General features: G+C 36.8%; 2 protein-coding genes across 4 annotated transcripts in view; both read left to right on the top strand.

Moving 5' to 3' along the window:
* LOC149138333 (uncharacterized) overlaps positions 1-25,817 on the top strand; it is a 439,570-nt gene that overhangs the window by 356,180 nt on the left and 57,573 nt on the right. The window lies entirely within an intron of this gene.
* On the top strand, positions 13,624-16,512 carry LOC149138334 (uncharacterized). The gene is made up of 2 exons (XM_089447180.1): positions 13,624-15,448; positions 15,559-16,512. The coding sequence occupies exons 1-2, from the start codon at positions 13,657-13,659 to the stop codon at positions 16,152-16,154; spliced, it is 2,388 nt and encodes a 795-aa protein (XP_089303306.1). The 5' UTR covers positions 13,624-13,656; the 3' UTR covers positions 16,155-16,512.

Below are 25,817 nucleotides of genomic sequence, written 5' to 3'. Positions count from 1 at the left end.
CTACCATCCAAGCACATCTATCCAACCATATTGTAGTTGTATATGGTGATTTGATTTTTATCTATTCCAACACTTGTGATGATTATGATTTGTAGGACCATAAACATTGCAGGTATGTAACCTCCAACCTTTAGCTCGTACATGTCATTTTGTACCACAATGATTGCAAAGTTGTTTTTGCTTTTACATTTGATTTGTTGTACTTTAATTTGTAGATGGCTCACATGTTGTCAATGTTTCTGCTTTCATAAATTTGATAGTTGCATTGCTTGTTTGACCTTAATAATCTAGGCCTTCATTTTTTGGCTTTACACATATGTATGTGCTTTTGAATGCCTTGACCTCTTTTACGTAAACCTGTTCCATCATAACCCATTTTATTTAGAAGTTTGGCACCAATTCCTTTTGTGTGCTTCTGAAAATTTCCTATTTCAACATCTTCATCATTATCAGGATCTTAATTCAAGACTTTAGAAGAAAAGAGAGACATATAAACATCAACTTTATTATCCTCAATCAAATGGAAATATATCAGTGGAACCATCAGTCTTCTGAATGAGGTCACTAGTATCACAAATTGCATCACACTTTGCTCTTTCTTGATTTAATTGTTTCACTTCACTTTGAAGTGCTAACAACACATTTTCTTTGGACAATAATTCTTGCAGCAATGATTCTATCAATTTGTCCTTTTGATCTTGAATTTTGGCAGTTCATCTACAAATTGATCTATTGGTTTTAACTTTTCTTCTAATGTGTTGATGTGTTGTGTAGCAAAACTAACAAATTCATGATAAGTTCATTACCTTCTGATGTGAAATTTGCAACTTAACTATCGTGAAACTATTTTGCTTCTATAATCTTAGCTATTTTGTTGCAAAACATCTTCAAGAATTTGTTGCAGTAGTTCAACTTCATTATAAGTAGTTTGTATCCATTTTCCTTTGGCCATTTTCAATATGTTGATGATTCACATATGCATAATAAAAATCAAGGTGTTGGGTACAACTGACCATGAACCCATATAATAATGATAAAGGTGTCGGACAACACTGATCATGCACCTTTATGTTTAATTCCGGTTTCAACTTTTCATGCTTCATCCTTAACTTTATCTTTAGTTGTCTATCTTTGAGTTTGAGTCTCTAACTTTGACATTAATCTATACTTTAATTTTTACCTGACTTCATTTAGATTTGACTTTAGACTTCAACCCGACTTTACTTTAAATTTCTTTGCAATTTTGTATCATAAACTTGACACTTAAATTATGTAAACCCTTTACAAGCCTTTGCTTGGACTCAATGTGTTCTTGGTTTTAAAGTCACATTTACTAAAGTCTTCAACATTGACTTGAACTCTTTAAAAATTTGAGATGTCTTACTAACTTTGATCCTTACAAAAATTTCATTACAAATCCAGAAAATTTCTACTGTTATGAATGAACTGAAGCATCTTTCCTCCAAATGGGTATAACTGAGATACTAATGTGAATGTCATATACCCGCCAATTTGACTACGTCCATGTAGATGACTTCAACATCCAATATGAGTGCGCCTCGAGCTATGTCTCCTCATTTCCTATATATGGCCTTTGTTTTAAGTTCGTCCACACGAGGACACTGATAGATATCCCATTTTGCAATGACAACCACCTCTTCATGTCCTCAAGCAAACCCAGAAATACAATATTTCATTCCAAATATAGCAATATCAACAAATCAATTTTCAACAAACACAAATGGCACAACATGAATTCTTGCTCTAGTATAAATGGCAGTTAACTATGGATCTCCATCCTTTACAAATGCACTATGATACCAATGGTTGGTATTATGAGCAACAAAAGCAAAATATTTACATAGACAATCACATAAGGAAAAATATACTTCAAGAATAACAATGTATTAATTTACAATAATAATACACACATGCTCAGTTACATCAACACAATACATGAGGCCTTGTATACCATTGATTTGCCCATAACAAAATTTTGAATATGGTTAGTTGGTTCAACCATCTCAATAACTATCTCCACAAATCTTTCAACTGATTCTTTGTGGACATGTTGAAATAGGAAATTTTCAGAAGCTCATTGAGGAAGCTCTTCAGTGAGCTGTTTGTACACATGATGGATACCATCGTGATTTTTTGTGTCAACTAGAGGGGTATTTGATTATTGAGGAATCCCGTATTCTATGATCGCTCCAAGCATATAGATATTAGGTACCACTTTATCTGGGATATGGTACATCGATGAGCAAGAAGGCTCCATCACATTGGGATTGATGTGCAGGTCGTCGACATTCTATTGAAGCCCTTGGGAAATGTCAAATTGGTGACTTTCCGAGAACGACTAGGAGTTGTGGAGAGACTCTCTCCTAAGGGTCCTATATGATATGGACATTGAGCTCTGGGAGCTTCAGGGGGCTTGGGGGTACATCATGGAGCGATGAGCAACCATAGGGTGAGTGGTCCAACCTTCCCCTAGTGGTTTGCTATGTAGGCAGGATGAGTGGTTCATCCTTCTCCTGCCGAGACACAATCATAGGGTGAGTGGTTCAACCATCCTCTAGTGATTTGTTGTGTACAGGGTGAGTGGTTCAGCCTTCCCCTGGGATACTCCTTGCGACATGTAGGCAGGATGAGTGGTTCATCCTTCTCCTTCTGAGACATTCTACCCATGCAGTTTGCGACTCATGGGAAGTACCTCTCGTGTGTCCACTGAGCAGGGAAATGAGGATAGGGACCATAGTAGTATTGATGGACGCATTGTGTTACTACCATACTCCCTATGCTAGGATGATATTGATCTGGGATCAATGAAACTGACTTCAGATCAGTATGAGTGGTTTGAGACACTCTCTTTTGATAATGATTTGGGATCAATGAAACTGACTTCGGGTTAGTATGAGTGGTTTGAGACACTCTCTTTTGATATTGGTCTAGGATCAATGAAATTGACTTCGGGTTAGTATGAGTGGTTTGAGACACTCTCTTTTGATATTGATCTGGGATCAACATAACTGACTTTGGGTCAGTAAGAATGTTATAACTTACTCTCTTTTGGAATTGATCTGGGATCAGTAAGAGTGGTATGACACACTCTCTTCATATGGGACTGATTTCGGGTCAGTAGAGAATGGTATGAGACATTTTCGATCAATTCTTCTTCTTCATGGTTCAACAGAGCAGAGCAAAGCAGTGCAAGGCATTGATGGCAGAGATAGTATACTCTGGTAGATGGATCAGCGGATGGAGTTCTCCCTAGTTGAGAGGGAGTGTTAAAATTGGCAAGTAGGGCCAAACTCCATGTGGGTCATCTTATTTATGGAAACTTATATTTCTCTTGGATTCCTCTCATCGAGAGGTGTAGGATTGATCTAAAGATCATTCGATTCCGATAAGTATTCATGGAGATATGAATTTATTTGTGTTATGGGACAATTCGTCAAGGTCGGCCAACAACCAAATAATCCCCACTTGTGCTTAATGTTTTAGTATAATGGAGATGGCTTGATAGTTATTTAGACACACACTTCACTCTTGATTTCTCTCCACTTGTTTTGGGTTTTAGTGGAAGAGAAATCTAAGAGGAGGAAGCCCTAAACGCAAGAGGAAAGGAGATACCCTAACGCTCTCATGGTAAGAAAGGCCTTAAACGCAGACATGAAGATGATGAGGATGCCCTAGCTATACGCTGTCCAGAGGAAGCCTAGCCGCAGTCATGAAGGAGGTTTGCTTGCAGTAAAGAGGCTCTTATTCACAGCCTAAAGAGGCTCCTATACGCTGCCTTAAGGATGCCCTAACTGCAGTGAAAAGAGGCTACTTAGTCGCAACAAAGAAGGGAGATCTATCCATTGTGTAGGAGAACTTCTATACGCAACAAGGCAGCCTTAATCCGCAGAGATGGGGAGGCCTTACAGGAGCCCTAGACACAGATCTAAGGAAGGGTTATAGCCCAGCTTTGGAGGAGCCATAGCTGATGTAAAACGTGCCCTAGACGTAGTCTATACAGAGCTGAACACAGGGCTAAATGCAGTCACCTTAACACTATTCTAGGCCGCATTTTTTGGAGGGTTTCATGTGCCCTTAAACCAATGTGAGAAGGGATTTGAATGGTTTTGTATATGCAGTCTGATGACTGCCCTAGCCGCAGGGAAAGAGAAGGTTGTAGGTGCCCTTGAAGCAGTTCATTTGTAGCACTGTTTGGGAGGTCTGCTATATCAAGGAGGACTGTTATGATGGAGCGTGGAGGGCAACATCTCATTAGAGGACAACCACAATCATTAGGAGTAATTCTAGGTCAGCTTTGATGGGTTGTTAGGGACTGTGGTTAGTACCCTAACCAATCCCTGAATTGCAGCATTGCAGAATGTTCAAGAGTTGACATTTCTATAGGCTAAATGTTGCTGCGTTAATAATGATTGGACAATATCTAGGATACTTTTATTGCTATGTGCTAGGTTGTAGGCCATAGCACCATAGCAAGGGTTGTTATGGGTAGTCAAGGGTGTGCAACACAAGTGTATCAAGGTGCAACACAAGTGTATCAAGATGCAACACAAGAAGATGTAGCATGATGGGCACTGTAATGTACAATTTGAAGATGCAAAACAAGGGGGTGCGACATGATGATGTGGTGCAACATGGTGCAACTCAGTGATGATGGACATGGTACGATGGTGCAACATGGTGCAGAACTATGATAGGTATTGCAAGGTGATGGAATCACCTGAGTCCATATCAGCTACCTCATGAGACATCTTCTTAGAGAAGATCTATGCTCTTACCTTGTCAAGTCAAAGTATTGACTTTTGATGTATATGTACTTACTCTCTCTCTCTCTCTGCTGAACTATTGAAGAACATATAAGAAGAATTGATAAAGGGGTTCCCCACATTGGGGTTTGTTCCTGGCTAGCGCCACATCTTGTGTCCTCCTGTCTTGGCTTGTCTTTTGCGATTTATGTTTATTTTCTATCTGCAATTTACTATTATCCTGATGTGATTGCTAATCTGGAAAAGATATTGAGCTAATTGGGAAAATTAAAATAAATTGCTCTAAGCATAAAACATACCTAAACTTAACACATTGTGAATAGTGCATTATTTTTTTGTATAATCAAAGCAACACAATATAATTGTTACAACACTACTATAAATAAATCTAACCAATTGTTGTTTTATTGCTCAGTGATCAGAAAGATTGTGCATCTTTGTGTAGACCGATGCATATCTTCTTGTCAAATATAGGTGACTAGTCGAATATACTAAGGGAACAATGTGAACTATTTTTTATGGCCCCTGCATAATTTACTGTACAAAAACATATAGATCAGATGCATTTCGTTAACAATATGCAAAACATGAAGATAATCATTCTACAAGTGCATGTGGTTTAAAGTATAAAGGTAAAACAATCAATTAGGATCATTTACATAAATTAGAATATTGCACAAATAGATAGAAACCAAATACTTACATTGTGCACACAAATAACTTTTTTAGCAAGACGATGAAAAGCAAAACTTGGAATGATCAAATATTCAAGATTCTAATTATTGTTATGGCGATGGAGGCAACACGAGCAAAGAAAAATGCGAAGGGGATAAAAAATGCAAACAAGATACAAGGAAATTCGGCGCACTAGTTATTTCTTGTTTTGCTTTTCATTGTCTTGTCAAATAAGTTCTTTGAATGTACAATTTAAGCATTTGTTTGATTTATATCTATTTGTGGAATATGCTAGTTTCCAAGAGTGATGGTAATTGATAGTTTGAAATTTATATTTTCAGTCACATGCATCTTCAAAATGATTTTTTTCTAGGTTTATAGGTTATTGTAGAGTTGCATCTGGTCGATATATTTTTTGTATGGTAGGTTATGTAGGGTCTATGCAAAATAATCCACATTGTTTCTTGAGGATGTTTATCTAATGCTTGCATTCCATAAGAAGATATACGTTGGTTGACACATTTTTGAAAGATACATCTTTTTGATGAATGAGAAAATACTAACAATTTGTTGGTTTTATTTGGTGTGATGTTACAACGATTATATTTTGCGATATTGTTTGTAAATATTTTTTTTAATACATTGTTCACAATGCTTATCTAAATTTTAATATGTGATGCATTATGTTTCCTTGATATTTTTCCATATGCTATGGACTTTATTTTTAGGTATTTTTAAACTAATATTCGATTGGTTAGAACAACAATCCAAAACTATATGATGTTATATGAAATTATATTTTTATGATCTGTGATTATGATAATTATATTTTGTTTTGATATATTAATGAAATGATACATGGTTAGACCTTAATGGGTGTCATAAGATATTATGTAAATGGGTTGCCAATTGACGTCTTGTGATCATATAAATTATAATGCTAATCGATTCACTATTTACTTAACTGTGATATGTTTGATGTGATTATGATATATATGATGTGATGTAATATGGAGGTGTTGAAAAATCAGGTTGACTGTACCTTATGGTAGATTTTTTGTCTTTGCCATGTACCTTATGGTAGATGGTTGACTAAGTGTGTGAGTGAGTGAATTTGTGCATACACGAACGTTGCGAAATACACTCAACATAAGTTGACGACAAGACGCCTCAAACCATCAAGAGAACATATGCTCCACATGACTGGCTGACGGTGTGAGCGACAAGCGTGCCACTTGAGATAGATCATTGAACGACCGCGACGACAATTCCATGATAGTGCATACAACATTATGTGTGAGTGCGATAGATGTGTACATGGCCAACACAACTTGAGCACAACTTTCAACATCACTAGAATGAGGTCGCAAGCATGACATAGAAATCAAAATGTGAAAGATGACAATTGGTCATACAAGTGAAAAGAAGCAAGACATGTAGAAGAAAAACAAGAGATGATTTTTCGCGTTTGCACACATGCATGTTACTGAGTACAAGATGATGTGACAATGACAAGAAGTCCTACAAACTCAACTAGGAGGCGTACTTCGGAAGATGTTCTTTACTTACCATACTTACCTTTAAGATAATCATGCATCTGGTGGAGTTTGCATGTGGTCCTCATCTTTTCCATTACGCGGTTCCTTGGTCCTTCTCCTCAACTCCTGGGAAGTGATTTCAGCATGTCACCTTTTCCTGTAGTCACTAAGAGGTAGATCTATGCGATTTCAGCGAACAATGACTGTTGTTGGAATGGGGCCCTGGGAGGTCCATCTGCGCAGTTTCTGCATGCAAGACAAACAAGACAACTTGGACAACACTGCGTAGTTTTGAGGCTCAAGGCACTGTTGTGTGACAGGGGTCCTGGGAGGACACCTCTGTGCAATATCTGAGTGCAATGCAGGTTGGGGACTTTGTGGGCTGCGGGTTTCAGCAGGCAAGGGAGTTTGGTGTCTATGCGCACTGCGGGGGTTTCAACAGACGAGGGAGGAAGCCCCATTATGGTTGCAGAAACAAAGCGCACAGTTCTGGGAAGTTGTATGACGCTAGGTTGCTTGGGAAAACGGCTAAGTGCGAGATCAGTGAAACATATGCAAACTCTTATAGGACTTGACTGTGATTGCACATGGACACTTAGTGACACAAAGTAGACCATCTAGAATACATAAGACATACTTTGCTTGATGCAACAACCTTCGTGACTTGAGTGTGTGAGGTGAGTGTGAAGCATGTCTATGTGATGACAACCAATTATACACACACAATTCCCTTGAAGCAAGACAACATTCCCTTTACATGAGAAACAAGAACCCGTATGCCCAAATATGACACATGCTGCATGAAGATGAGAACACAGACAACTCTTAAGATCAAGAAGGGGAGCCTGAAATCATCAGCTTACCAACAAGTGACCAAGGACAATCGATCGCAGGATCCGAGGTAGGCTTCGAAATTTGCATGCGAGCGAAAATTTTGGAGGGTGGTTGTAGCCACTACAACAGATGGATAACCTTTTGCTTTAGAGAAATTTGTTCAATTCGAGAACATTTATGATAGTGATTATGGATACCTCCCTAGTTAAGAGGGAGTGTTGAATTTGTAACTATGACCAGTCTTCATAATGTACATTTGGTAACTTGATGTAGTTATATTTATCATTGTGAAACATATTTATAAATCCTTGAGTCAAACTCCCATTACGATTTTTAAAAGATAAAATTTTGAATTTTTGAAATGTACTTTTTGGCTCCAAAAGTGACAAGTCAGCTTCCTTCTAGGTAAAGTCAGCCTTGGCCAAGAAACGCACCCATTCACCCAAGACAAACTACTATATAAAGGCAACTCGACCTCCTCATTTGGGCAATTCTTGTTCCTCACAGAAGACAACTTCTAGGTAAGTAATCAAAGGACAAGGACAAAATAGTATGGATGACAATTTCTCTCTTTTTTCTCTCTCTCTCTCTCCAACAAATCGCACATCTCTCTCTCTCTCTCTATGGTTTGCATTTTTTCTAGGGCAACTGTTGCAGGGGGGCGGAATTTCTAGGGTACTGGTGCAACTAGCTATTGCAGGAGGGCCAAAATTTTGGGTCAGACAAAGAGAGAAAAGTGCAGGATCAGTTTGGCTGAATTGAATTGGAGGAGAAGACTAGTTTTGATGATAGGTGTAGGTGTGTCTCTCATTGAACAAGAAGAATTTATCTATTGAAAAAGGTTGCTGGGTTTTTCACCTTGGTTTTTTTAGGGTAAATATTGTCTCTCTTTTGTGCATTGTGATCTCTATTGTTCTACTTCTCTTTATGGTTGAATTTTTAAAGTATAATTACTGAATGATATATTGAAACAAGTGAAAAGAAGATCTGCATCAAAAGTAATTATCAGAATCTCAGAAATATTATGCTAACCCTTATTGCACTAGAAAATCAACAAAACATGCCTAAAACTAATAACCAAATATTATAACTTTCTTGTTTGTTTTCTTGAAACAAACTACATTCTTTTTAACAAGACAATATGGTCAAGTAGCAAAAAATGTAGTAGCATTGAAAAGAAGAAAATGATCAATAAAAAATTATTCATGTTTAATTGACAACTTTGTGCAATTTTATGTAAGATTTTAGGGTAATTGTGAATTACTAAAGCCTATGATTCTCTTATCCATGATTAACGTCTACTACCTTTTAATTACATGTAGAATCTAGAGCAAATTTGGACTAAGAATGACAATTGATAAACATTCACTTATTTGTATAAAACCTTTGAAAATAAGACACCACATTACATAAAAAATTTCATATGCTTGTAATGTCATAACCGACATTATTATTGTTAGATATTCCTAGGCGGAATAAGGACTCCTGGAAAAGAAAAGTAGAATTGCTAGAATTCTAGATTAAGCACTTAAGCGCTCAAATGCCGATTTTGTTATTAAATTTAAAAGTAAGACTCCTAATAGAGTTGCTAATATGTCAAACTATCTAGTTTGTTTACAAAAAAAATTACAATATATAATACAAATGTAAGTCCAATTTACTTGGATGTGGACTAAGGTGGCAAAACACATTTGTGCATTCAATTTCTTCTATATGAGAAAAATTACTGTGTTGAGAATGTGATTGCAACTTCTTTTATTTTCTTATATATAGACATGGTTTAAATCATCTTTTCTAATTAAAATGTGGGAAGAAGGAGAAAATATGGGAATCTATTTAAGTGGAAAAATGTTGGCTATCCCATTTATTTATGTTGAAGACATTTTTAAGGGATGATTCATTCACAGATCTTCACTTCTAATGTGTTGGATCAATTCAACCTACTTGTCTTGCTCACATCCCATTTAGTTTCAATTTGGGGTGCCTACACTATTGATATTTTACAGTGTAGCCACATTGTTGTATTCTTGACCATCTTTGTAGCTTTCATTGGAGACTACTCTATTTACTAAGTGTTAATTTGATGCGATTCAAAAATTTCAGTCGTGAATGGAAAAACCTCATTTTATACAACTTCTTCAAGATCTCATTACTTAAAAATGTAGGAAAATGGTCATGTATACATGTCTCATTTAATTTCATTCACGACTACTTATATACGTGTATATAGCTATCCTTGAGTCTGTCAAATGGAGCGTTGGAGCTGAAATGCTCACATTGTGATTTTCTTTACCTTCCACTACATTATAACATTAATATTTTGCAAAAATATATTGATTATTTAACAAAATTAATTCATCAACATTAATTTATCAAATCATATGAATGCACTTTTGCCAACAATTTAGTATAAGCAATTTGAAGAAAAGTGCCTTAAAAAAACCCATATAAAAAATTATAAGATAACAAAAATTAGTAGAAATCATGCTTCTACATGTCACTACATCCATGCCACATCACAACACATCAAATCACATATCATAATCCTGGCAAATACACCACAATCAAGTAACAATAAATATATTAGCACATAATTCATATTATCACAATGCATTAATTGATAAAACTATTTACATATTTTAGGATACATTAAAACTTAAATGTGCATGATTTCATTCATATTTGTAAGAAAGATATAATCAACATAATCACATATCATCAAAAATACAATTTCATATAACATGTTATAGTCATAGATGGTTGTTCCAATCACCCAATCATTGGTATCAAAATACTTAGAAACAAAGTCTACAACCTCTAGTAAAATATCAAGACAATGTAATGCATCTCTTGTGAAAATTAAAATAAACATTGTGAATAATGCATTATTTTTTTGTATAATCAAAGTAACACAATATAATTGTTACAACACTACAATAAATAAATCTAACCAATTATTGCTTTTTTGCTTAGTCAACAGAAAGATTATGCATCTTTGTGCAGACTAATGCATATCTTCTTGTCAAATGCAAATGTCTAGTCGAATATCCTAAGGGAAAAATGTGAACTATTTTTTATCATCCCTAGACACAGATCTAAGGAAGGGTTATAGCCCAGCTTTGGAGGAGCCATAGCTGATGTAAAACGTGCCCTAGACGTAGTCTATACATAGCTGAACGCAGGCCTAAATGCAGTCATCTTAACACTGTTCTAGGCCGCATTTTGTGGAGGGTTTCATGTGCCCTTAAACCAATGTGAGAAGGGATCTGAATGGTTCCGTGTATGCAGTCTGATGACTGCCCTAGCCGCAGGGAAGGAGAAGGTTGTAGGTGCCCTTGAAGCAGTTCATTTGTAGCACTGTTTGGGAGGTCTGCTATATCAAGGAGGACTGTTATGATGCAGCGTGGAGGGCAACATCTCATTAGAGGACAACCACAGTCATTAGGAGTAATTCTGGGTCAGCTTTGATGGGTTGTTAGGGACTGTGGTTAGTACCCTAACCAGTCCCTGAATTGCAGCATTGCAGAATGTTCAAGAGTTGACATTTCTATAGGCTAAATGTTGTTGCGTTAATAATGATTGGACACTATCTAGGATACTTTTATTGCTATGTGTTAGGTTGTAGGCCATAGCACCATAGCAAGGGTTGTTATGGGTAGTCAAGGGTGTGCAACACAAGTGTATCAAGGTGCAACACAAGTGTATCAAGATGCAACACAAGAAGATGTAGCATGATGGGCACTGTAATGTACAATTTGAAGATGCAACACAAGGAGGTGCGACATGATGATGTGGTGCAACATGGTGCAACTCAGTGATGATGGACATGGTACGATGGTGCAACATGGTGCAGAACTATGATAGGTATTGCAAGGTGATGGAATCACTTGAGTCCATATCAGCTACCTCATGAGACATCTTCTTAGAGAAGATCTATGCTCTTACCTTGTCAAGTCAAAGTATTGACTTTTGATGTATATGTACTATCTCTCTCTCTCTCTGCTGAACTATTGAAGAACATATAAGAAGAATTGATAAAGGGGTTCCCCACATTGGGGTTTGTCCCTGGCTAGCGCCACATCTTGTGTCCTCCTGTCTTGGCTTGTCTTTTGCGATTTATGTTTATTTTCTATTTGCAATTTACTATTATCCTGATGTGATTGCTAATCTGGAAAAGCTATTGAGCTAATTGGGAAAATTGAAATAAATTGCTCTAAGCATAAAACATACCTAAACTTAACACATTGTGAATATTGCATTATTTTTTTGTATAATCAAAGCAACACAATATAATTGTTACAACACTACTATAAATAAATCTAACCAATTGTTGTTTTATTGCTCAGTGATCAGAAAGATTGTCCATCTTTGTGTAGACCGATGCATATCTTCTTGTCAAATACAGCTGACTAGTCGAATATACTAAGGGAACAATGTGAACTATTTTTTATGGTCCCTGCATAATTTACTGTACAAAAACATATAGATCAGATGCATTTCTGTAACAATATGCAAAACATGAAGATAATCATTCTACAAGTGCATGTGGTTTAAAGTATAAAGGTAAAACAATCAATTAGGATCATTTACATAAATTAGAATATTGCACAAATAGATAGAAACCAAATACTTACATTGTGCACACAAATAACTTTTTTAGCAAGACGATGAAAAGCAAAACTTGGAATGATCAAATATTCAAGTTTTCAATTATTGTTATGGCGATGGAGGCAACACGAGCAACGAAAAATGCGAAGGGGATAAAAAATGCAAACAAGATACAAGGAAATTCGGCGCACTAGTTATTTCTTGTTTTGCTTTTCATTGTCTTGTCAAATAAGTTCTTTGAATGTACAATGTAAGCATTTGTTTGATTTATATCTATTTGTGCAATATGCTAGTTTCCAAGAGTGATGGTAATTGATAGTTTGAAATTTATATTTTCAGTCACGTGCATCTTCAAAATGATTTTTTTCTAGGTTTATAGGTTATTGTAGAGTTGCATCTGGTCAATATATTTTTTGTATGGTAGGCATAGTTTTAAAAACCGTTCCGGTCGGACCGGTTACCGGCCTAACCGGCCGGTTGGGAGGCTCACCGGTCAGAACCGGTGAAAAAACCCGGTTACAAACCTCATTTGCCCGAAAAAGTGACCTAACCGGTAAAAACCGGCCGGTTTAGGCCGGAACCGGCCGGTTTATTGCTAACCGGCCGGTTCCGTCCTAAACCGGCCGGTTTATGGACAGGCCGCTGGTAATGCTAAAAGTTCACGGTTTTTTGGGAAGTGAGGGCGGTTTAGGGGTTTTGGGGGTGAGGGAAAGGGATTTTCCCTCCAAAAACACCCTCACACTTGCTATAAGACACCCCTCTCACTCTCATTTGTCTCACACAACTGATTTGGAGTGTTTGTGAGTGTTTGTGAGTTTGTTTGTGAGCTTGGAGAGTGTGGAGTTTTTGCTGAAGTAGTCATCTTGGAGTTGGAGTTGGAGCTATTTTGGAGATAGTGTGTAGCTGTCAGTGGAGTTGCCATCATCAAGAGGAGGCTAAGGGAGCTACTTTGCATTTCCAGGTAAGGATTTGCACTTGATAATTCCTCATTTGGGTCTGCTGTCCATGAATTATTTTTTTTGTGCTATAAACTTCTCACTTCAATGATCTATCATCTATGCTAAGCCTATGAACTCTCTAGCTCTATGCTATCAAATTTTGTAGCTTGCATGTGCATTTTTTTTCCTACATTTATCATTGGTTTTCCATGTTCCTTAGCTGCAATTTTTTTTTTTAATGGCAGATTTATTTGCAAATTGTTATTATTTCAAGCAAACATGGCTCCAAAAGGAAAGGACAGTGCATGGGCTCATTGTGATGTAGTTGAGGGAAAAATGATATGCAAATTATGCCATAAATCTATTGGAGGTGGGGGTATTCTTAGGTTGAAACAACACTTGGCTGGGGTAAGAGGCCAAGTAAAGCCATGTGATGCACCAAATGCACTGTTAGGTCCTATTAGGGCAGAATACATTGCCAAGCTTGAAAAATTTTATGAGGATAAGGCTAGGGAGAAGGCCATCCAAGATGAAATTGCAAGGAAGAGGGAATTATTAGAAGCCATGAAAGAGAGTGGGTATGATGATTATGAGATTCAAGACTCCACTTCTATCCCTTCCACCAATGACCCCTTTCACTATGTTCATCCTTCTGTTGGAGTTGGCCAACCATCAAGAGGACCAAAGAGACCAAACATCCAAAGTTATTTCTCATCTTCTGCCACCATTGCTTCTTCTAAATCTAATCCCACTTCCTCCCAGCCAAGTTCTCAACCCACTTTGGATCAGCATTGGAAAAAACAATGCAAAGAAACTTCTCACCAATACATTGCTAGATGGTGGTATGATTCAGATATCCCATTTAATGCTGCTCGCTCACCTTATTACCAAGCTATGTGGGACTCTGTTATAGCTGCACGAAAGGGCTTCAAAGGCCCTAGTATGCATGACTTGAGGGGAGCTCTTTTGCAAAAAGAGATATCTTCCATTGATGAGTATTTGACTGAGTTTAGAGAGTCATGGGTCAAAACAGGTTGTTCCATTATGTCAGATGGATGGACCGATGGAAAGAACCGCACTATCATTAATTTCCTTGTTTCTTGCCCTCAAGGAACCATGTTTTTGAAATCAGTTGATGCATCTGATAGGGTAAAGGATGCAAGCCTTCTATTTGAGCTTTTGGATAACATTATTCAGGAAGTTGGGGAGCAGCATGTTGTGCAGGTCATCACTGATAATGCCTCAAACTATGTTCTTGCTGGAAAGATGCTTGAGGCCAAATATAATACCATATTTTGGACTCCATGTGCTGCACATTGCATAGACCTCATGCTTGAGGATATAGGCAAGGTGGAGTGGGTAAAAAACACTGTAGAGCATGCCAAGTGCATTACAAAATACATTTACAACCACTCATGGGTATTGAGCCTAATGAGGAAACACACTGGAGGCAAAGAGCTTGTTAGGCCTGCAATTACGAGATTTGCAACTCACTTCCTCACGTTGCAATGTCTCAATGGTCAACATAGAAACTTGCAGAAAATGTTTTCCTCTGATGAATGGTCTGAATCTCGGTGGGCTCGTAGACCAGATGGAAAAGACACCAAAAAGAAAGTGTTAGACACTTATTTTTGGAAAAGGTCTGTAGAGCTTGTGAAAATTACCGAGCCCCTTGTTAAGGTGCTAAGGTTGGTGGATGGGGAAAGATTGGCCATGGGCTACATTTATGAAGCTATGGATCAGGCAAAGGAGCAGATACGGGCAGCTTACAATGACAGGTTAGCTAAATATGGCCGTATATGGGAGATCATTGATAACAGATGGAACAATCAACTCCATCGTCCTATACATGCAGCCGGGTATTTTTTGAACCCAAGGTATCACTATAAAAATCGGCTAGGAGATCAGCATGATGGGGAGGTCAGAGCTGGATTGATTGATTGCTTGGAGCGCATGGTCCCTAACCATGTAGACCAGTTGGATATACATAGACAGCTTACTATTTTCAATCAAGCAAGTGGTACTTTTGGCAAAAACTTGGCAAAGATGGCAAGAGATGTGGACCAACCAGGTAAGCAATTCCAATTTCCATTTTGTATTTCATTTCAAGTTAAAATTGTTTACGTTCTTTACAATTCAAATTATAAACTAAGTTACTAATTATTGTCTTTTTCTTTGCAGCACATTGGTGGGAGTCATTTGGTGGCCAGTGTCCTCAATTGCAAAGGTTTGCAATTAGAGTCCTCAGTCAAACTTGCAGTGCTTCAGGTTGTGAGCGCAATTGGTCTGTTTTTGAGCGCATACACACGAAGAAGAGAAACCGTTTGGAACAAAAACGGTTAAATGATCTTGTTTTTGTGCAATACAACCTTCGACTGAGGAGGAACCAAATGATGAGCAAATCACCTGATCTAGATCCCATTGTGTTGGACGATATTGATCCAACATCAGAATGGGTGGAGGAGACTGAAGATCCTGTGTTTGAGGCTGATTTTGATATCGACATGGCTTTAGCGGAGGATGAGGCAGATTATGTGGCGGCATCAGAACCAGGATCAGTAGCGGCATCAAGGAAAGGCAAGGAACCAATGGAAGGCACTAGTCGTGCAGGTCGACAAACTCGTGCTTCCACTAGGTCCACTTCTATTGTCATTGGTGGCATTGATACTGATGTTGCAGATGAGGCAGAGGCATCCTCAGACTCTGAACCAGATGATGTCTATGTAGCTCCTGATGATGATCCTGTGTCTAGTAGCGGTGATGGACTTGATGATTGATCATGTGTACACTGTAGACTTGTAGTAGGCCAATGGCCTCATAGCTTGCAGCATTGTTTTTGGACTTTATAGGCCATTTAGAGCCTCATTTCTTATGTATTTTGCTATTTTGTCGATGATATGTATTGCACTCGGTGCCATTTTGATATATTCACCTTTGCATGGTATATAAATGAGCAAACTTTGCATATTTTGTCTCTATTGGCTTGGAATCATGGTTTTACATCTTAAAAATAGTTTTGTTTCATTAAAAATTAATTATTTAATGTATTTTTTAAAAACCGGTTCGTTTAGACCAAACCAGTCCCGGTTAGACCGGTTCCGGTCGGTAAACCGGTTAGCTAGGTGGACCGGTTCGGTCACCGGTTCCGGTGGTAGGTTATGTAGGGTCCATGCAAAATAATCCACATTGTTTCTTGAGGATGTTTATCTAATGCTTGCATTCCATAAGAAGATATACGTTGGTTGACACATTTTTCAAAGATACATCTTTTTGATGAATGAGAAAATACTAACAATTTGTTGGTTTTATTTGGTGTGATGTTACAACGATTATATTTTGCGATATTGGTTGTAAATATTTTTTTTAATACATTGTTCACAATGCTTATCTAAATTTTAATATGTGATGCATTATGTTTCCTTGATATTTTTCCATATGCTATGGACTTTATTTTTAGGTATTTTTAAACTAATATTTGATTGGTTAGAACAACAATCCAAAACTATATGATGTTATATGAAATTATATTTTGATGATCTGTGATTATGATAATTATATTTTTGTTTTGATATATTAATGAAATGATACATGGTTAGACCTTAATGGGTGTCATAAGATATTATGTAAATGGGTTGCCAATTGACGTCTTGTGATCATATAAATTATAATGCTAATCGATTTACTATTTACTTAACTGTGATATGTTTGATGTGATTATGATATATATGATGTGATGTAATATGGAGGTGTTGAGAAATCAGGTTGACTGTACCTTATGGTTGAATTTTTGTCTTTGATAATTTCTTGTGAATGTTGTTTCCTTCATATTAATGTTTATTATGTTACCTTCATCGAAGAATTACCAAACGTACAAAACATAAAGATCACAAGAAACAAATAATACAAGATATAGGTTGCAAGCCAGGGCGAAATCACCACAAGGGCAAAAAGAGAAAAAAATTCTCTTCTTATGGAATGGAATTAAAGTGAGATATCCAAGACCCATGTCAGCAACGAGAGACCAACATATGCAACGGCAGCAACAAACCTTCAATAAGAGATGTGTCAACGCAGAAATTTCACACATCCAAGCTCAAGAAAAATCCTCTTTTTCTTGTCAGTTTCAGACTTCAACCCTCCTTCCTTCGCTATCTTTTTCTGCAATATTTTAGAACAAATTATGCAAATTGTGTATGCCCAAATGAGCTCAATTCACTCTCTATTTATATTGCCTAGAGGGGTTCGAATAGACATGTCTTTTGGGGCAGGACTGACTTGATGGGCGGGGCAAACTTAGCCTCTAGAAGCTATTTTGACACAAATTACATATTTGAAAAATTCGTTTAACAGGTTATAAATAAGCCTTTGACTTTGACTAATACAAATAATGATGAGCATGAAAAACATGCTTAAAGAAAATAATAATTTGACTTGAGCATGAAACCCATGCTTGAAACATAATTTTTTATCTCTTTTGTTTTACATAAAATATGCAATGAGATAAGTACAATGATAATTATCAAGAACAAACCTAATTACTTTTTCTGACACTCCCTCTTAACTAGGGAGGTATTGATAATTCCATACCCAGATACAAGGATACTCTCAAATTGAAATATCCTCATAAGAAGAGTTGGATTGGTAAGCCATCTTCAAGCATCAATATCATGACCAATATTGTCAAATTGCAATATAGTGAGGGCTTGACAATCAAGCTGTAACTCTCCACTAGATTAGATCATAATGATGGGAGGCATACATATCGACACCAACTCCATAAGCTCTTCACGGCACATACTCCATTTGAATGTTCACCGAGTATGTCCTTCCGGGAATATTCTTGTCTTTGATTCCCAATCATCAAAGAATATCAATCCTCTTTTACCACACTTATCTTGGATACCCTATCAAATCCTCAAAGAAGTATCGAGCCTAGATGCTTATCCAATCCTCCATTGTCTCTAGCAGTGCCTTCACGAGACGTACAACTGTTAGTCTTGGCCTAATGCACATCAGTAGAAATCATGCTTCTACATGTTACTACATCCATGCCACAACACAACACATCAAATCACATATCATAATCCTGTCAAATACACCACAATCAAGTAACAATAAATATATTAGCACATAATTCATATTATCACAATGCATTAATTGATAAAACTATTTACATATTTTAGGATACATTAAAACTTAAATGTGCATGATTTCATTCATATTTGTAAGAAAGATATAATCAACATAATCACATATCATCAAAAATACAATTTCATATAACATGTTATAGTCATAGATGGTTGTTCCAATCACCCAATCATTGGTATCAAAATACTTAGAAACAAAGTCTACATCCTCTAGTAAAATATCAAGACAATGTAATGCATCTCTTGTGAAAATTAAAATAAACATTGTGAATAATGCATTATTTTTTGTATAATCAAAGTAACACAATATAATTGTTACAACACTACAATAAATAAATCTAACCAATTATTGCTTTTTTGCTTAGTCAACAAAAAGATTATGCATCTTTGTGCAGACTAATGCATATCTTCTTGTCAAATGCAAATGTCTAGTCGAATATCCTAAGGGAAAAATGTGAACTATTTTTTATCATCCCTACATAACTAATTGTACAAAAACATATTGATCAGATGCATCTCTTCAACAATCTACAAAACACGAACATAATCATTGTACAAGTGCACGTGGTTGAAAATATAAAGGTAAAACAATGAATTAGGACCATTCACAGAAATTAGAATATTGCACAAATAGATAGAAACCAAATACTTACATTGTGCATACAAATAACTTTTTTAGCAAGACGATGAAAAGCAAAACGTGGATATTCAAATTTTCAATTATTGTTATGGGGATAGAGGAAACGCGAGCATCGAAAAATGCGAAGGGGATTAAAAATGCAAACAAGATACAAGGAAATTCGACACACTAGTTATTTCTTGTTTTGCTTTTCATTGCCTTGTCAAATAAGTCCTTTGAATGTACAATGTAAGCATTTGTTTGATTTATATCTATTTGTGAAATATGCTAGTTTCCGCGAGTGATGGTAATTGATAGTTTGAATTTTATATTTTTAGTCATATGCATCTTCAAAATGAGTGAGTGGTTCAGCCATCTTCTAGTGATTTGTTGTGTACAGGGTGAGTGGTTCAGGCTTCCCCTGGGATACCCCTTGCGACATGTAGGCAGGATGAGTGGTTCATCCTTCTCCTTCTGAGACATCCTACCGATGCAGTTTGGGACTCATGGGAAGTACCTCTCATCTGTCTAATGAGCAGGGAAATGAGGATAGGGACCATAGTAGTATCGATGGACGCATCGTGTTACTACCATACTCCATATGCTAGGATGATATTGATCTAGGATGAATGAAACCGACTTCAGGTCAGTATGAGTGGTTTGAGACACTCTCTTTTGATAATGATTTGGGATCAATGAAACTGACTTCGGGTTAGTATGAGTGGTTTGAGAGACTCTCTTTAGATATTGGTCTAGTATCAATGAAATTGACTTCGGGTTAGTATGAGTGGTTTGAGACACTCTCTTTTGATATTGATCTGGGATCAACATAACTGACTTTGGGTCAGTAAGAATGTTATAACTTACTCTCTTTTGGAATTGATCTGGGATCAGTAAGAGTGGTATGACACACTCTCTTCATATGGGACTGATTTCGGGTCAGTAGAGAATGGTATGAGACATTTTCAATCAATTCGTCTTCTTCATAGTTCAACAGAGCAGAGCAAAGCAGTGCAAGGCACTGATGGCAGAGATAGTATACTGTGGTAGATAGATCAACGGATGGAGTTCTCCCTAGTTGAGAGGGAGTGTTAAAATTGGCAAGTAGGGCCAAACTCCTTGTTGGTCATCTTATTTATAGCAACTTATATTTTTCTTGGATTCCTCTCATCGAGAGGTGTAGGATTGATCTAAATATCATTCGATTCCGATAAGTATTCATGGAGATATGAATTTATTTGTGTTATGGGACAATTCGTCAAGGTCGGCCAACAACCAAATAACCCCCACTTGTGCTCAACGTTTTAGTATAAAGGAGATGGCTTGATAGTTATTTAGACACACACTTCACTCTTGATTTCTCTCGCCTTGTTTTGGGATTTAGTGGAAGAAAAATCTAAGAGGAGGAAGCCCTAAACGCAGGAGGAAAGGAGATACCTTAATGCTCTCATGGTAAGAAAGGCCTTAAATGCAGACATGAAGATGATGAGGATGCCCTAGCTATACGCTGTCCAGAGGAAGCCTAGCCGCAGTCATGAAGGAGGTTTGGTTGCAGTAAAGAGGCTCTTATTCACAGCCTAAAGAGGCTCCTATACGCTGCCTTAAGGATGCCCTAACTGTAGTGAAAAGAGGCTACTTAGTCGCAACAAAGAAGGGAGATCTATCCATTGTGTAGGAGAACTTCTATACGCAACAAGGCAGCCTTAATCCGCAGAGATGGGGAGGCCTTACAGGAGCCCTAGACACAGATCTAAGGAAGGGTTATAGCCCAGCTTTGGAGGAGCCATAGCTGATGTAAAACGTGCCCTAGACGTAGTCTATACATAGCTGAACACAGGGCTAAATGCAGTCACCTTAACACTATTCTAGGCCGCATTTTTTGGAGGGTTTCATGTGCCCTTAAACCAATGTGAGAAGGGATTTGAATGGTTTTGTATATGCAGTCTGATGACTGCCCTAGCCGCAGGGAAAGAGAAGGTTGTAGGTGCCCTTGAAGCAGTTCATTTGTAGCACTGTTTGGGAGGTCTGCTATATCAAGGAGGACTGTTATGATGGAGCGTGGAGGGCAACATCTCATTAGAGGACAACCACAATCATTAGGAGTAATTCTAGGTCAGCTTTGATGGGTTGTTAGGGGATGTGGTTAGTACCCTAACCAATCCCTGAATTGCAGCATTGCAGAATGTTCAAGAGTTGACATTTCTATAGGCTAAATGTTGCTGCGTTAATAATGATTGGACACTATCTAGGATACTTTTATTGCTATGTGCTAGGTTGTAGGCCATAGCACCATAGCAAGGGTTGTTATGGGTAGTCAAGGGTGTGCAACACAAGTGTATCAAGGTGCAACACAAGTGTATCAAGATGCAACACAAGAAGATGTAGCATGATGGGCACTGTAATGTACAATTTGAAGATGCAACACAAGGGGGTGCGACATGATGATGTGGTGCAACATGGTGCAACTCAGTGATGATGGACATGGTACGATGGTGCAACATGGTGCAGAACTATGATAGGTATTGCAAGGTGATGGAATCACCTGAGTCCATATCAGCTACCTCATGAGACATCTTCTTAGAGAAGATCTATGCTCTTACCTTGTCAAGTCAAAGTATTGACTTTTGATGTATATGTACTTACTCTCTCTCTCTCTCTGCTGAACTATTGAAGAACATATAAGAAGAATTGATAAAGGGGTTCCCCACATTGGGGTTTGTCCCTGGCTAGCGCCACATCTTGTGTCCTCCTGTCTTGGCTTGTCTTTTGCGATTTATGTTTATTTTCTATCCGCAATTTACTATTATCCTGATGTGATTGCTAATCTGGAAAAGATATTGAGCTAATTGGGAAAATTAAAATAAATTGCTCTAAGCATAAAACATACCTAAACTTAACACATTGTGAATAGTGCATTATTTTTTTGTATAATCAAAGCAACACAATATAATTGTTACAACACTACTATAAATAAATCTAACCAATTGTTGTTTTATTGCTCAGTGATCAGAAAGATTGTGCATCTTTGTGTAGACCGATGCATATCTTCTTGTCAAATATAGGTGACTATTCGAATATACTAAGGGAACAATGTGAACTATTTTTTATGGCCCCTGCATAATTTACTGTACAAAAACATATAGATCAGATGCATTTCGTTAACAATATGCAAAACATGAAGATAATCATTCTACAAGTGCATGTGGTTTAAAGTATAAAGGTAAAACAATCAATTAGGATCATTTACATAAATTAGAATATTGCACAAATAGATAGAAACCAAATACTTACATTGTGCACACAAATAACTTTTTTAGCAAGACGATGAAAAGCAAAACTTGGAATGATCAAATATTCAAGATTCTAATTATTGCTATGGCGATGGAGGCAACACGAGCAACGAAAAATGCGAAGGGGATAAAAAATGCAAACAAGATACAAGGAAATTCGACGCACTAGTTATTTCTTGTTTTGCTTTTCATTGTCTTGTCAAATAAGTTCTTTGAATGTACAATTTAAGCATTTGTTTGATTTATATCTATTTGTGGAATATGCTAGTTTCCAAGAGTGATGGTAATTGATAGTTTGAAATTTATATTTTCAGTCACATGCATCTTCAAAATGATTTTTTTCTAGGTTTATAGGTTATTGTAGAGTTGCATCTGGTCAATATATTTTTTGTATGGTAGGTTATGTAGGGTCTATGCAAAATAATCCACATTGTTTCTTGAGGATGTTTATCTAATGCTTGCATTCCATAAGAAGATATACGTTGGTTGACACATTTTTGAAAGATACATCTTTTTGGTGAGTGAGAAAATACTAACAATTTGTTGGTTTTATTTGGTTTGATGTTACAATGATTATATTTTGCGATATTGGTTGTAAATATTTTTTTTAATACATTGTTCACAATGCTTATCTAAATTTTAATATGTGATGCATTATGTTTCCTTGATATTTTTCCATATGCTATGGACTTTATTTTTAGGTATTTTTAAACTAATATTCGATTGGTTAGAACAACAATCCAAAACTATATGATGTTATATGAAATTATATTTTGATGATCTGTGATTATGATAATTATATTTTTGTTTTGATATATTAATGAAATGATACATGGTTAGACCTTAATGGGTGTCATAAGATATTATGTAAATGGGTTGCCAATTAACGTCTTGTGATCATATAAATTATAATGCAAATCGATTTACTATATACTTAACTGTGATATGTTTGATGTGATTATGATATATATGATGTGATGTAATATGGAGGTGTTGAGAAATCAGGTTGACTGTACCTTATGGTAGAATTTTTGTCTTTGGTAATTTCTTGTGAATGTTGTTTCCTTCATATTAATGTTTATTATGTTACCTTCATCGAAGAATTACCAAACGTACAAAACATAAAGATCACAAGAAACAAATAATACAAGATATAGGTTGCAAGCCAGGGCGAAATCACCACAAGGGCAAAAAGAGAAAAATTCTCTTCTTATGGAATGGAATTAAAGTGAGATATCCAAGACCCATGTCAGCAACGAGAGACCAACATATGCAACGGCAGAAACAAACCTTCAATAAGAGATGTGTCAACGCAGAAATTTCACACATCCAAGCTCAAGAAAAATCCTCTTTTACTTGTCAGTTTCAGACTTCAACCCTCCTTCCTTCGCTATCTTTTTCTGCGATATTTTAGAACAAATTATGCAAATTGTGTATGCCCAAATGAGCTCAATTCACTCTCTATTTATATTGCCTAGAGGGGTTCGAATAGACATGTCTTCTGGGGCAGCACTGACTTGATGGGCGGGGCAAACTTAGCCTCTAGAAGCAATTTTGACACAAATTACATATTTGAAAAATTCGTTTAACAGGTTATAAATAAGCCTTTGACTTTGACTAATACAAATAATGATGAGCATGAAAAACATGCTTAAATAAAATAATAATTTGACTTGAGCATGAAACCCATGCTTGAAACATATTTTTTTTTTCTCTTTTGTTTTACATAAAATATGCAATGAGATAAGTACAATGATAATTATCAAGAACAAACCTAATTACTTTTTCTGACACACCCTCTTAACTAGGGAGGTATTCATAATTCCATACCCAGATACAAGGATACTCTCAAATTGAAATATCCTCATAAGAAGAGTTGGATTGGTAAGCCATCTTCAAGCATCAATATCATGACCAATATTGTCAAATTGCAATATAGTGAGGGCTTGACAATCAAGCTGTAACTCTCCACTAGATTAGATCATAATGATGGGAGGCATACATATCGACACCAACTCCATAACCTCTTCACGGCACATACTCCATTTGAATGTTGACCGAGTATGTCCTTCCGGGACTATTCTCGTCTTTGATTCCCAATCATCAAAGAATATCAATCCCCTTTTACCACACTTATCTTGGATACCCTATCAAATCCTCAAAGAAGTATCGAGCCTAGATGCTTATCCAGTCCTCCATTGTCTCTAGCAGTGCCTTCACTAGACGTACAACTGTTAGTCCTGGCCTAATGCATGACACATGGAGAATATGGTGTCCTCTCCATTGCAACTAGGTAGTAAATCCTTACTCCCTCTCAACTAGGGAGACATAATGGTAATCCTTAGCTGGTCTCATACTTCATCAATACATTAGCTACTTGTTTTTCCAAGGAGATATGGTTGTAGTTGCAAGGCTATTTTCTTGCATTACATCATGCCTGAGCTTCAACCTTCCTGGATGTCAAATATTTTACAGAGATAAATTATTTCACATTGTATCTTCATGATAGAGTTTCTCGACTCCTAACTGCATCACATCATATTACACTTCGACCTTTTTGGATTTTGTAAATTATCAAATAACTTTATCATCAAATGGTTCATCTGTCATCTTCAAAGAGATAAACTGCCTCAGTTGCTAGCACATGCCTTCTACTCTTCATAATAGAGTTTTGCCTTATCATTGTAAAACATATTTATAAATGCTTGAGGTGAAGGAAAAATGATTTTGAATCTAAGTCCCATTGCAACGTTTAAAAGATAAAAATTTGAAAATTTGAAATGTAATTTTTTGCTCCAAAAGTGACAATTCGACTTCCCTCCAAGTCAAGTCTTCCCTGTCCAAGAGATACATCCATTCACCCTAGACAAACTACTATATAAAGGCAACTCAACCTCCTCATTTGGCAAATTTACATTCCTTTCACAAGACAACTTTTGGGCAAGCAAGCGAAGGAAAAGAAGGGCGAAGTTTCTCTCTTCTCTCTCTCTCCAGCAACTTGCATTTGTGGATTGATTTCTCTCTCTGTGGTTCACATTTTTTTGGGGCAATTGTTTTAGGGCGCTGAAATTTCTGGGTTTTTGGGGCAATTGTTGTAGGGCTGAAATTCTAGGGCAACTGTCTATTACAAGAGGGCCGAAATTTTGGGTCAAACAAATAGAGAAAAATGTAGTATCAATTTAGCTTACTTGACTTGAAGGAGAAGACCAAGTTTGACCACGGGTCTAGGTGTGCCTCTCATTGAACAAGAATAATTTCTCTATTGAAAAAGGTTGCTAGGTTTTGTCTCCTTGGTGGATATTCTCAAGGTAAATCTTGTCTCTCTTTTGTGCATTGTGATCGCTACTGTTCTACTGTTCTTTATGTTTTTATTTTTAAAGTATA

This window comes from Pinus tabuliformis, chromosome X, assembly GCF_031772625.1.
Source record: "Pinus tabuliformis cultivar Carrire ecotype Pingquan chromosome X, CPIR1, whole genome shotgun sequence".
In the NCBI taxonomy this organism is placed as follows: Eukaryota; Viridiplantae; Streptophyta; class Pinopsida; order Pinales; family Pinaceae; genus Pinus; species Pinus tabuliformis.
The sequence above is the reverse complement of the archived record's forward strand: the minus strand, read 5'-3'. Positions and strand labels throughout refer to the sequence as shown.

Coding starts and splice junctions, on each gene's coding strand:
- LOC149138334 (XM_089447180.1), top strand. CDS start 13,657: ATGGCTCCAAAAGGAAAGGACAGTGCATGGGCTCATTGTGATGTAGTT. Junction 15,449..15,558: donor AAGAGATGTGGACCAACCAG/GTAAGCAATTCC, acceptor TTTTCTTTGCAG/CACATTGGTGGGAGTCATTT.